Source organism: Rhinoderma darwinii, chromosome 12 (assembly GCF_050947455.1).
Source record: "Rhinoderma darwinii isolate aRhiDar2 chromosome 12, aRhiDar2.hap1, whole genome shotgun sequence".
Taxonomy (NCBI): Eukaryota; Metazoa; Chordata; class Amphibia; order Anura; family Rhinodermatidae; genus Rhinoderma; species Rhinoderma darwinii.
Window position 1 is genome coordinate 73,255,008 of NC_134698.1, and position 13,551 is coordinate 73,268,558.

A 13,551-nucleotide genomic window follows, 5' to 3' on the forward strand; every position below is an offset into this window, starting at 1 on the left:
ACACAGGCAGGTAAACTGCCCGTAACGGGCGGCAATCGACAATATAAGAAGTCAATCGGCACTCCTTTACCTTAATTTTCACGTAGGAATGATCATGTGGGGGTACGTACGTACGAAACCCCTTTCATGCGCTAAATTGTCAGCTGCAGATCTCCTGTTTACACGAGGATGTTCTGCCAGCAAACAATCTTTTATGCAGCCTTAAAACTTGTGATCAAAAACAAACTAGCGATTTGTCACTTGATCACTGGGCAATGATCGGGGACGATCGTTCGGGCGATCATCAAAGGTCTTCAGATGGAAAGACCATTCTGCCTGGTAGGCGGTGCTTAAGGAGCAAAATGGCACATTGGACCTTGTATGCAGCCATCCTGAATCCCATCAAATACCTAATTGTCATAGAGCCTCTTCCTATGAACACTTGACATGTTGCAAAATTTTGCATTAAATTTATGTTGTTGAAATGCTGATTAGCCTGGCGCTTGAAGACATTCTAGGAGAGTAGAAAAGATGCCTTTTTCTTTTTTTTTTTTTTTTTTTTCCTTCCCAGAAACGTTCTCACTAGGGCTGTGTCTGGTATTGGAACTCTGCTCCATTGACTTGAATGGAGCTGAGGTGCAATACCAAACGCAGCCCATGTGCAAAAGTGGCACTATTTCTAGTGAGGGAAAAAAATCCTGCAGACCCTTTTTCCTGATCTCATAGAACCTCTCATCTTACATACGGATAGCAGACTACTGGTGTAGCAAATATGGTCCTTCTGATTAATATTTTCACTAATGTTGTTTTCTTTCAGGGCATGAAAGGGCAAAACTATCCCTTTTGCCATTTTTGTATTCATGTTTTTACTTTCTTACAGGGTGGGTTTAGTAGAGTCGAAGATCCGTATCCTGGTTGGAAGTCTAGAGAAGAATGAATTTATCACACTAGCTCATGTGAACCCTCAGTCATTCCCAGCTCCTGGAGAAAACCCAGAAAAGTAAGCTTCATGTATTTAGACCTGTGATTGTACGGAGGCTCTGTCTGTCGTTCTTGCAGTTTCTGCTTTTACCAGAGCTATTGGAAGTTTACACATAACAAATGTTCTTTTATTGTAGGGAAGAATTTCAGACCATGTGGGTTATTGGATTAGTGTTCAAAAAGATGGAAAACTCAGAAAATCTCAGTGTGGACCTCACTTATGATATCCAGGCCTTCACAGACACTGGTAACTGCTCCAGTTCTTAAACAAGGGGGGGCTTGATATTTTGTCCTCCCCTCCATCTTCTTTTTTTTTTTTTTTTTTTTTTTCCCCCCTTTAACTTATCTTTTGGATGTCTTGTATAGTTTACAGGCAGGCAATAAACAGCAAAATGTTTGAAATGGACATGAAAATTGCAGCAATGCATGTGAAAAGGAAGCGACTTCATCAGCTCCTCCCAACACACGTATTGCCGAAAAAGAGAAAGGTAAATCACCCCTCTAAAACATCTGGCTTTCCCACTTTATTTTTATGCTTTAAGGTTGTTGTCCAATACTTTCCTTTTTTTTTTTAGGATAGCACGTCAGTGGGGGTTTGACCCCACCAATCGGCCTGTTTATTATTAATTCAGGTGATCAGGCTGAGTTGTAGTACCAGGCACGGCCACACCTATATGAACGAGCCGGTGTAACATCGCCGCGGTGGTCCAGCAAATGCTGTGACCCCCCCCCCTTAATTCTGCTGAGCAGTGGGGGGTTGGACCCCCATGGATTATACATTAAAAGCCTGTCCTAAGGATAGGCCATTCATTAACATTGCAGACAACCCCTTCAAGGAGTCAGAAACCCTTATTCTCCATTTGTCTTTTAGTATGTCGAAAAGACAAAGGCAGCCAAATTTAAAGAGGCTCTGTCACCAGATTTTGCAACCCCTATCTGCTATTGCAGCAGATCGGCGCTGCAATGTAGATTACAGTAACGTTTTTATTTTTTAAAAACGAGCATTTTTGGCCAAGTTATGACCATTTTTGTATTTATGCAAATGAGGCTCGCAAAAGTACAACTGGGCGTGTTGAAAAGTAAAAGTACAACTGGGCGTGTATTGTGTGCGTACATCGGGGCGTGTTTACTACTTTTACTAGCTGGGCTTTCTGATGAGAAGTATCATCCACTTCTCTTCACAACGCCCAGCTTCTGGCAGTGCAGATCTGTGACGTCACTCACAGGTCCTGCATCGTGTCGGCACCAGAGGCTACAGTTGATTCTGCAGCAGCATCAGCATTTGCAGGTAAGTAGCTACATCGACTTACCTGCAAACGCCGATGCTGCTGCAGAATCATCTGTAGCCTCTGGTGCCGATGTGTCCTCGCTCGTCTGACACGATGCAGGACCTGTGAGTGACGACACAGCGTGATCTCTGGAGAACACGGCTGTGTCTGCACTGCCAGAAGCTGGGCGTTCTGAAGAGAAGTGGATGATACTTCTATACACAACGCCCAGCTAGTAAAAGTAGTAAACACGCCCCGATGTACGCACATAATACACGCCCAGTTGTACTTTTACCTTTCAACACGCCCAGTTGGACTTTTGCAAGCCTCATTTGCATAAATACGAAAATGGTCATAACTTAAAAATAAAAACGTCACTGTAATCTACATTGCAGCGCCGATCTGCTGCAATAGCAGATAGGGGTTGCAAAATCTGGTGACAGAGCCTCTTTAAAACAGAAAATCATTGCCAAAGAAAATGAAAAAAGAGACACAAATATTTTTCAACTACATAAATAAGAGATTTAAAACTGAAAGTATCGGCCCTCTCAGAAATCATCTTGGTGGAATGGAAGATGGGAAAAGGCCAATCTGTTTAACGCCTTCTCACATAATCCAATGGCAGACGACATGCTTAGGAATTAAAGTAAATTACCCATTAAATATCACCTACTCAACCCAGCAAGAAGTGAACTAAACGTTCAACAAACTTCTGACATGTCAGAAGATTTGATTGGTGGGGGTCCGAGCACCGAGACCCCCACCAATCGCTAAAACAAAGCAGCCAAAGTGTTCGTGTGAGCGCTCAGCCGCTTCGTTTCTGTTCGGCTTTTTCCGGAAATCAATGTAGTGGTGTACGGACTCAATAGAAAGTCTATGAGCCGCACTCCGAACAGAAACGAAGCTTAAAAGTATTTACACTAGCGGTTTAACTGGCACTGTGACAAAGTCCCTTCCTTATCCCAGAATTCAAAGCTAATGTCTTTTTCTAGACCCGTAGTTCTTTGTCCTGCAGGATGGCCCCAGTGACCATATGATAACCTGCCTATTCTGCTGAGCACTGCGTAATGAATGTGAAGCCAGCCGTGTAAACGGATGGTGGACAAATCTCTTTAGTCCTAGTGCAGACAGAGCAGAGCGAGCAGATCTGCCTTTTCTAACCATTGTAAAAGTACACAAATGTCCATGACTCCTTAATATACTCTGTAAATACTTGTATTCCACGTGAAATCATAAAGCTTGTATTATTATTTTTAGGACTCTGCATTGTGCAGACCGCTGCCCTGCTCTCTGATCCTGCACAGTGTGTCAGGAGATTGCTGATCATGCATATATTGAAGGGGTTTTCACATCCGACACATTTATGGCATATCCACAGGATATGTCCTAAAAGTCTGATCGTTGCGGGTCCCACCTCTAGGACCTGCACCTATCTCTAGAAGGGGGAGTCCTAAACCCTGTTCTAGCTTTTTGTGCTCACGCTGCCTCCCGGCCACTTACTGATTACGTGGTCGAGAGTTACGGAAACAGCGTAGCTCAGTGTGTTACGCTGTTGTGGCCAGGAGGCAGCGTGAGCACAAACAGCTAGAACGGGATTTAGGTGGCCCCATTCTAGAGATAGAGGTGGGACCCGCAACTATATGTCATATCCTGTGGATATGTCATAAATGTCCCTCATGGGAAAATCCCTTTAATATGATCTATATGCCAGACATACACTTCGAGAACTGTGGCCTTTTGACATAAATTGATGTTTAAAGAGGTTGTCCAGGATTTAAGAAAAAAAACATGGCTGCTTTCTTGTAGAAACCGTCCCACAAGTTGTCTGATATTGCAGCTCCGCTCTATATTGAAGTGGATGAGTTGCAATACCACACACAACCTGTGGACAGATATGCCACGCTTCTTGGAAGAACGCAATCAGGTTTTCCTAATCCTGGTCAACCCCTTTAAGGACCAAGTTGTGCAGCCCTTTTATCTTATAAGGAAAGATTAATCCTTCTGTATGGCTGAAGTTTCTCTTGTGTTTTGCAGCATTCAATGGAAGGTGTTAAGCTCTCCTCTCTCAATGACAACAGCTTGGACTTATCAATGGACAGTGACAACAGCATGTCTGTGCCTTCTCCCACCAATGCCACAAAGAGTAGTCCACTGAATACCTCAGGATTGTCTCAGGGGTAAGATCTGGATATTCTTGTTCTATCATTCACTTGTGTATTCTGAGTGTCAATGTACAACTTAGATGGCTGTCTTACAAAACTTGTATGGTTGTGTTTTCCCATTAGTAGAAACAGTCCAGCGGTCCCAGTAAACTCTTCTACCCCCATCACCACCGCTACTGCAGAAGTCATTGCGGCGCCGAACAATCCCTGCGATACTTCATGGGGTAGGTTGGAAAGGCTTCAATCTATTTACGATCCGAGGTCTACAGGTTTGTTTTTTTTTCTCTTTGTAATTTGTAGACCTATTTCTTGCAGGTAACCTAAATGAAAGCATTCCTGCTGATACTGCCATGCAGCCAGCCATATCTTCAACACCAAAGCCTGTGGTGTCGAGAGTTGTGACCGCTACCCGTTTGGTTAACCAAGTCTCAAAGCCTTTAACAAACATAGCCGCAAAATTGCCCAGCCCAGTATCTGGTGTAAAGCGGACCTCCTCATCGCCGAAAGAAGAGAGTCCCAAGAAAACCAAAATCGAAGAGGTATATTGAAGTTATATATTCTGTGTCCAAGTCCCTAATAGAACTGTAGATTCAGCAATGGTGAACTTATATTTTCAGTGTATTGTCCTATTCGTGTGTCTGTAGGTGAAGTGTATTAATCTCACCGAAATACCTGGTTCATGGGGGTGGTAATGGGGGTAATGGGGGGAGGGAATATTGCTAAGAAGTCGCCTATGATTTTCAAGCCGGTCTTCTGTAGATCCAGTAAAGCTTGACGTGTGATACTTGACCTTTATTAAGAAGAATAAGATACATAAAGTAGTGGTTTTATTTTTGTTTTTTTTTAGGATGAACTCGATGCCTGTGCTGTAAGTGAGGTGGAGGAATCGCAAAAAGTTGAAATGGAAATTATAAAGGTAAAACTAGTAGTGTACATGTCATAGGTAACTATACCTTTATATTGTGTGGTTATCAGAATTGTTTCCCTATAGACATTGGGACTTCTTGGTGATCTTCAGGTGCCCTGCAATCCCAGCGACAGACTACCGGCTGCCATGTTAATGACCTGGAGACTGTTTTATGACAATGTTTTGTTTTTTTTTTAATCATTTCTCGTACTTGTACTTTTTTTTTTTTTTTTTTTTTTTTTTTTAAACCCCTTAGGCCCTAATGACCAAGCTATTTCATTCGTTTTTCTATAGTCTCATTCAAAGAGCTATAACTTTTTTTTATTTTTTCGTCTACATAGCTGTATGAGGACTTGTTTTTTGCGGGATTAGTTGTACTTTTTAATAGCATCATTTTAGGGTACATCTAATTTTTTTTATTAGCTTTTATTAACTTTTTTGGGGGGGATTATAAAAAAAAAAAAACTGAAATTCCGCCATTCTATGCGTTTTGAAATTGACGCCGTTCACTGTGCGACGTAAATAACATGTTACCTTTATTCTATGGGTCGCTACGATTACGGCGATACCACATATGTGGAGGTTTTTTATGTTTTATGACTTTTGCACAATAAAAACACTTTTGAACTAAAATTATTTGTTTTTGCATCGTCGCTTTCCAAGAGCTGTAATTTTTTTCTTTTTTCATCAACGTAGTGATTTTTTTGGGCTTGTTTTCTGCGGGACGAGACTTCGTTTTGATTGGTACTGTTTTGGGGTGCATGGGACTTGATTCATTTTAATTATGATTTTTTGGGGGGGGCAATGGAAAAAAATTTCATTTTCGCCATTTGTTTTTTGGGTTTTTTTCTTACGGTGTTCACCTTGCGGTTTAAATTACATATTAACTTTATTAATGGAGTCATTACGGTCGCGGCGATACCATATATGTGTACTTTTATTTATTTTTTACACTTTTACTAAATAAAACCACTTTTTATGGAAAAAAATGGTTTTATTTATTTTTTTTACTGTCATTTTTATTAATCTTTATTTCACATTTATTATTTATTTCACTAGTCCCACTAGGGGACTTTACTGTGCGATCTTCAGATCGCTGCTATAATGCTTTGGTATACTTCGTATACCAGAGCATTATTGCCTGTCAGTGTAAATCTGACAGGCAATCTGTTAGGACGTGCCTCCGGCGCGTCCTAACAGGCACATGTCCAGGGCAGACTTGGGGGCTTTTATCAGGCCCCCGGCTGCCATGACACCCCATCGGAGACCCGCGATTGCATTTGCGGGCCGCCGATGGGTGACAGAGGGAGCTCACTCCCTCTGTAAACAAGTAAAAATGCCGCGGTCGCTATTGATGGCGGCATTTAACGGGTTAAACGGCCGCGATCGAAGTCAACTTCGATCACGGGCGTTTGAGCAGGAGCTCAGCTGTCCCCCGTGCAGGACTTAGACTAGGCTCACGTGAAAAGGCGTCAGCCTAGCCTAAGGCCCCTTAGTGACGAACGTGAAAAGGCGTATTGTTGGTCACTAAGGGGTTAATTGCATCCACATTTATTTATTTGTAATACTTTTTGGGGCCCAACAAGCATTTTAGTACACCCCAGAACATAATGAATAGGATCACTAAACTTTCAGAAAACTTCTGACACGTCATCGTGACATGTCAGAAGTTTTGGTCTGAGCACTGAGACCCCCACCGATCACTAAAACGAAGCAGCAGAAGCTCCCGGGTGAGTGCTGAGCCGCTTAGCCGAGGTAACTGTGTGCGGACTCCATACAATGTCTATGGGCCGGCCCGTACACCAACTGCTCGGCTTTCCGGAAAAAGCCAATCAGAAACAAAGCGGCTCAGCACTCACCCAGGCGATCGGTGGGGGTCTCCCTGCTCGGACCCCCACCGATCAAAACTTCTGACCTTTCAAATTTGTCTGAAAGTTTAGTTACCCATTAAATATGGAAATATGAGTATAAGGCCTCGTTCAGATGACAGTGTTCGGTCCGTCCTGTATGATCATGTTTTCAGTACGGGACACTATTTCCGTGGGGAGGCAGGGACTCCTAGCATGACAGGTGACTATGATGCGAGGGGCCCGGCTCCCTAAACTGTAATCGGTCCAGGAAATACTGCAGACGTACGGTGCGTATATCACAGTCTGAACATGGCCGTATGAATAAGGCCTAATAGCCCTGATTACTGTGACTGTATAATTCATGTTACTGACATCTTTCTGTTCTTGTAGGAGCAAGATGGCGACGTTGAATCCTCATCCCCTGTCCCTGGAGCTCTGCCATCCACTCAGGTACCATCTGTTGTCTGTTAGATTACACCATACGGGAACTAGAATATATATTTATTTTTCTTTTTTTTTGTGTTGCCTTTTGCTTACTTAGCCCATCTTCTTCCAAAACAACAAAACTAATCTTTCAAAAGGCTTCTTGTTCCATTGTTACTGCTACTACTGCCGGCTATAGCCACTTCCATCTTTGCATTCTCAGCAGTCTGTCTAATGCAAGCAGTCCAGTTTATCAACACGGCCATATCTCCTTAGGACATATCTATAGTTAACCCTACAATAGATTGTTTATATAAGGAACCTAACCAATCAGATCAAGGCGGCACAATTTTAAAGCGGTTTTCCCATCTAATAAAGTGATGGCATATCGCTAGGATATGCCATCACTTTATGATCGGTGGGGGTCCCAACAGCCTTGAGAATGAAGAGGCTGCAGTTTTTCCCTGCAAAGCGGCACTACCAGCCTCCAACTGTGCAGGGCATGTCAGCACTGTGCCCCATTCAACCAAATAGAGATGATACCGTCTCATATTTAAGTCTTTTATCTTATTTTTAGGTGGTGTATGTTCGCCTTTATTTAGATCAAACATGGAATTAATTTACATAAAAAGCTGAAAACTGTATATACATTACATTTCACCGATTTTAAATACTGACCCTGAGTTACAGCGTGTATTCTACTCGAGAGCTGCATTCACAACTCTCTAAGCTTCGGAGCATAGTTCTCCCACAATTCCTTGCTGGCTCAATGTCTGCCAACCATTTGTTCTGGTGATTTACATTCTGTAAAGTGTCATCTTTACACCCAGCACTGTAGTCATCTGATGTAAGAAAAAGAAGCTCTGAACAGTTGACAAGCTTGTTGACTGTTTCCAATAACAACCAGCAGAATTATGTATGCAGCTCTGGAGTGTAATACAGACTAACTCAGGATAAGAAATGTATTTACAAAGTGACTGAGCTTTTTATGTACCTATATCTATATATAAACTGGAAATGGTATTCAAGGCTGAACTTGTGCTTTTAATATTTAAAACCGATTTGGTTAGATGTGAGTAGGAGGATCTTGATGCCCCTTACACAGGATATAGTACAGTTGTACACATACATTATTATTTTTTTTCTCATCCCTTTTGATCCTGTCTTCTATCCTTAGCGATCATCCAGTACCGATCTGTCTGATATCCCCGCGCTACCGGCTAACCCTATCCCAGTTATCAAGAATTCTATAAAACTGAGACTGAACCGGTAAAACTCCCCCCAGTCTTAGTACCTCAGGGTCCATAAACAATCTCTCCGCCAGATGAACCGTGGTCTCCTGGAAGTGCTGGAGAAGAAGAGTACATGAAGCGCGGTGTTAATAACAACAGAGTTTAGATAATTGTATTGGCCTGTATTGCACCCTGTCTGGAAGTCCAGGTTAGTACGATGACTATGAAGCACTAGTAACTTGTTGCCATCTGTTCCATAATGATTACCCTAAAGGACTGAACGCTTGGGAGAAAACATAACACCCAGATGAGACTGATATCTGTACTCCATGATAGTCCATGTATCTCTCGCAGAATTGATAATACAACTGGCCTAAAATCTCTCAGCAGACGCACTTTTATGTTTTTTGTTTCTTTTAACCGTAGTGAGGAACTTTTAGGTGGGTTTCTTTTAATTGTCCTTTTCGGTTTCATTCATGTGCTAGAATTTTTTGCATGTTGGATCCCAACACTGGACGCTGGTCATTTTGATGGGTGTACCCCATCCCCCACCCCCCTACCCTCCAAATGGAGTTGAAATTTTGATGTTTTTGTCTTAATATCATTAGGATATCATTTGTGTGAGTTCTGAAGCTACAAGATAGACCAATTTAAAGGGTCTTTTTTTTTTTTTTTTTTTTTTTCTCTCCCCCTCCTCTTAATACTGGTAATATAATTTATAATCTTCATTCCCAGCTCACATAATCTCCTAGGGAGGCAAGGAATCCTATCTAAAGCAGTAGAAGTGTGCCTTTGTCACATGACCACAATGGCCAATGAAAAATGTGATTCCTTTGGTAACGTCTGGTTTGGACTAGGGTTTTGTTTTTTTAGTTGTAGTCATGCCACGAAGTGCAGTAGTTGTCGAGCAAAGGTAGAAAATATCATGCACAAGGCAACCAAATTTAGTTTTATTTATTTTTTATTCTGTAATTCATTAAGAACTTAAGCTGTGATTTGTCCTCTAAGCTATGTAGGGTACAGGAAATCTATGACAAAAGGGGTGTATATAACAATGCCATGGGTTGATTGAATAAATCAATGGGAATATTGGAAGTCTGAACCCAAAATAAAGTGTTTGGTTTCTTTAAGGTGGTCGTCGTGTGATTGCCAGCATGGCTGGCGGCATGCTAACTCCGACATGGTTTTCCTTTTTGGATGTGTACCTTCTCTATACATTATATAAGAAAATAGATTTGTTTTTCTCTAGAAACAGCGCCACTCATGGCTGTCTCTAGTATTGCCCCCTTATCTTCATTCAAGTGAAAGCTGCAATACCAGACACCGCCTATGGACAAGAGTGGTGCTGTTTCTGGAAAAACAAACAGACCCCTTTTTCTAATCCCAGACAACTCTTTCACCTTTGACAAAGTCTGGCATAGGTGTGTGTGATTTTTCCGCGCAATAATTACGACTCCCCCCTTCCTCCTGCTCATAGTATATTTTGACAGTCACACGACGGAACAGGCAAGGCCTATGTGTATTCCATGTAGTTACGCCAGGCACAAGGTTAAAATCGTTTGTTTACACAAAAGGTCCCCCACCCCCGATCCATTGTCCACAGCTTTATAGAAACTAAAGATGTTTATATTTTTATTTTCCTTCCTGCCCACTGCTCTTACCCCGAAGACAACGTTGGCCTTTTTTTTTTTTGCCCACCCTGTGTTGTAACTTTTACCTCTAGTTTCCACAACCTGAAGATCAGACTGTTGCTTCCGCATGATGTATGTATTGTCTTATGACTGGAGTTTGCTTTGTTTTATAGTACCCGTTCTCCTTGTATTTTTCAAAAGCTATTTTGTAAACAGATGATGTATTTCTCAATTGAAAAAAAGTAACAAAAACAAAAAAAAAATAAAAACTGCACAACCCCATGGAGCTGTAAAAAATTTTGCTGTATCTTTTGTTTTGTCGTGTGATTTTATTTTTATTTATTTTTTTAAATGTTTTTGGTATTTTATATATTTATATTATTTTTTATTTTTTTTAAAGTTGCTGTCTCACTGCAACAACACCTGCTACTTCAAACAGCAGTTTGTTCTTTAGATACCCCTCAGATGATTGTGAGGGGTTTCTAAAGCCAGACCCGGGACAATTAGCTGTTTGCTAGTTGGGTTGGAGTATTCGGCCTCATGTATTTTTGCGGCCGCAATTCACCCGCAAATCTGCAGGTGAATTGCGGCCTTATTAATTTCAATGCGCCCATGAACACGACCGTGGTTTCCACGGTCCGTGCATGGCCCAGGAACCTGGACCGCAAAAAGATAGGACATGTCTGATGGCTCATAGAAATGAATGCACGCGGCCACGTGCACGGCCCGCGGGTGACACTCTGCAGCCGTCCGATCTGCAAATCGCAGCCGTCCGATCTGCAAATCGCAGCCGTCCGATCTGCAAATCACAGCCGTGCACACCACTACGGTTGTGTGCATGAGGCCTAAAAAAGGGGTTGTCAAGGTGAGGGCTAAATAGAATATTTGCATATATTCCTCATGGATACTGCAGCTTTTATTTCTCAAACATGGAATAAAGAAATCACTAGATCACTTCTATAAAGTGTCCCTATAATTTAGTTCTGCTGCCAGATTTGACTTCAGGCATGAAGCGACGCAGGGAGCACGGTGGGTGTCAGTTCCAGAGGCAACCGTACAACGCCTGAATAGTTCAATGTCTCATTTATGAAACCTGTGCACCTCCTGGCAGCGTACGGTGGCCACCTGGCGTTCTCTCTGCATCTTTCCATGCCTGAAGTCAGATCAGGACTGAGGATGGCATAATAGGGACATTTTAGAGCAAGTCTATCCTTTCAGATGACTTTTCAGAATAAGCTGTTTGTACATGAGCAATAACACCATTTCTGTCCATTATACGACTTGTTTTGAGTTTTCATTGTGCAGGCTCTCTAATTCTGTTTTCCATGAGCTAGTGAGTGGGTTGTCTGTTTCCACTGTTTATTTGGTCTGCCATACATTGCACACAGAGAATATGCTCTCTCCAATCTTTGTAGCACACCCTCAGAAGCAGTTGCATGGGAGAGATTATAAAGCGGTAATGAGCAGTGTAGCTGAGAATTCAGGACACGAGTGAGATATAACACTTACTAGAAGCTGCTGCAGCATCTCTGCTCCTGCTCCCTTTCCATAGACTTCTATGGGAAGCTGTAACCTTATCCATCTCTGAGAGCTGATACTCCTAATTTACTGCTAAATATGACACGCTTGTGTGAATGTAGACTTAGTCTCAGTCACGAGTGTGACATACACGCGTAAATCTGGTCTGTGCATTATTGCATTTGTGCTTGGCGAGTGGCATGGGTTTTTTCACGCACTCGCAAAGCATTTTTTCTTTTTTATACTTCCTGGCTCGTTCATCAGAACTTATTATAGCAGCCACATATTGACTTGGCGGACTGCTTGTATAAAAATTAGCGCAGACACAGTCTATGAATCTGATCATGTCTAATCTCTGAATTGTTACAAATTCAATAAATGCTGGGAGACTCTGACCCCCAACAGAAGAAATTCCTGCAGGAGAGAAGCTGTAGCCAAAATGGTCTTGTAGCAGTTTATTATTCTCCTCCCTATTGAAGATACACGCACGCTTGGCCAGACACGCCTGTTGATGGTGGACTTGGGAGGAACAGTTGTCTGCTGAATGAACTGACCTATCTTGAAGGGGGTTCGCTGGGATGTTTATATTGGACTATTCTTAGGAGTCCAATCACCACCCATCTGATATTGATGCTCGATCCTAACACCTCCACCGACTGTGGCACAGTGCTGTTTACTTTAGTAGCTGCTGTGCCTGGGATTGCAGCTTGGTCCAATTAATGGGACCAGAGCAGAAATCCCAGGCACAGCCGCTAAATTAGTTTACAGTGCTGTGCCTGGTAAACTATAAAGAGGCAGCGATCCCTTCAGTCAGCTGATTGGTGAGTGCCTGAGGTTGGATTCCCACCGATCTGATATTTATGACCTATCCTGGAGAACCCATTAAGTGTATGGACCGCTTTAGTTAATATTGGCAGCTACTCCAATTGTGTTTCTGATTTAACCTGTGGACTTGCCCTAATGTACTATGTGCCTCATAAAAACTAGCACGGTCTAGGACCTTATTCAGATGTCTATTACATCTGCAAGTCCTGGCCAGACCACAGCTCTGTGAAACTAACCGCATCATTGATACCTGTAATATGTTTAGTTTCAATCATTAGACTTCTGGTCAGGACGTGCGTCATCAATATTGACAATCTTATTGGAATGTAATCTAGATGCATTTTTTTTGTCATCTAATCATTTAGGAATTACAGCTTTTTATCTTATACATTGGCAGTCTCCGAGCAGAGCCCTGACTAAAGGAAACCACAGGTTTCCATTTCCACCACCATTGATTTCAATGCTGATGGATCCGGTGCCAATGGTTTCTGGTAGTCGACTGCAGTATGGATTCTGTCAAAACGACAGAACCCTCGCCCAACTGAGAAACTGAAGCCATTGGCACCTGATCGGTCACCATTGATATCAATGGTGATGGAAACCTATGGTTTCCATTTGCATGTCAGGGCTCTGTTCCAACAGAAAGGAGCCCTAGTGCAGATGGAAACAAAGCCTTACTCGCTCCACAGTCCTGGACATAGGTATATTACATACTCCTCCCTCCCCCCCCCCCCCCTCGGGCCTCCTCTGCCCTCGATCTGGCAAATTGGTCATT

At 42.4% G+C, this 13,551-nt stretch overlaps 1 protein-coding gene across 1 annotated transcript in view; it reads left to right on the top strand.

Moving 5' to 3' along the window:
• Positions 1 to 10,496, top strand: part of PAPOLA (poly(A) polymerase alpha) — a 34,166-nt gene extending 23,670 nt beyond the window's left edge. Inside the window, exons 14-22 of the mRNA XM_075844006.1 lie at positions 860 to 979; positions 1,098 to 1,207; positions 1,327 to 1,448; positions 4,263 to 4,405; positions 4,514 to 4,614; positions 4,706 to 4,929; positions 5,238 to 5,306; positions 7,538 to 7,597; positions 8,748 to 10,496. Coding sequence (XP_075700121.1) covers positions 860 to 979; positions 1,098 to 1,207; positions 1,327 to 1,448; positions 4,263 to 4,405; positions 4,514 to 4,614; positions 4,706 to 4,929; positions 5,238 to 5,306; positions 7,538 to 7,597; positions 8,748 to 8,843 — 1,045 coding nt within the window. The 3' untranslated portion in view covers positions 8,844 to 10,496. The remainder of the gene's footprint in view (positions 1 to 859; positions 980 to 1,097; positions 1,208 to 1,326; positions 1,449 to 4,262; positions 4,406 to 4,513; positions 4,615 to 4,705; positions 4,930 to 5,237; positions 5,307 to 7,537; positions 7,598 to 8,747) is intronic.
• Positions 10,497 to 13,551: the final 3,055 nt, after the last annotated feature.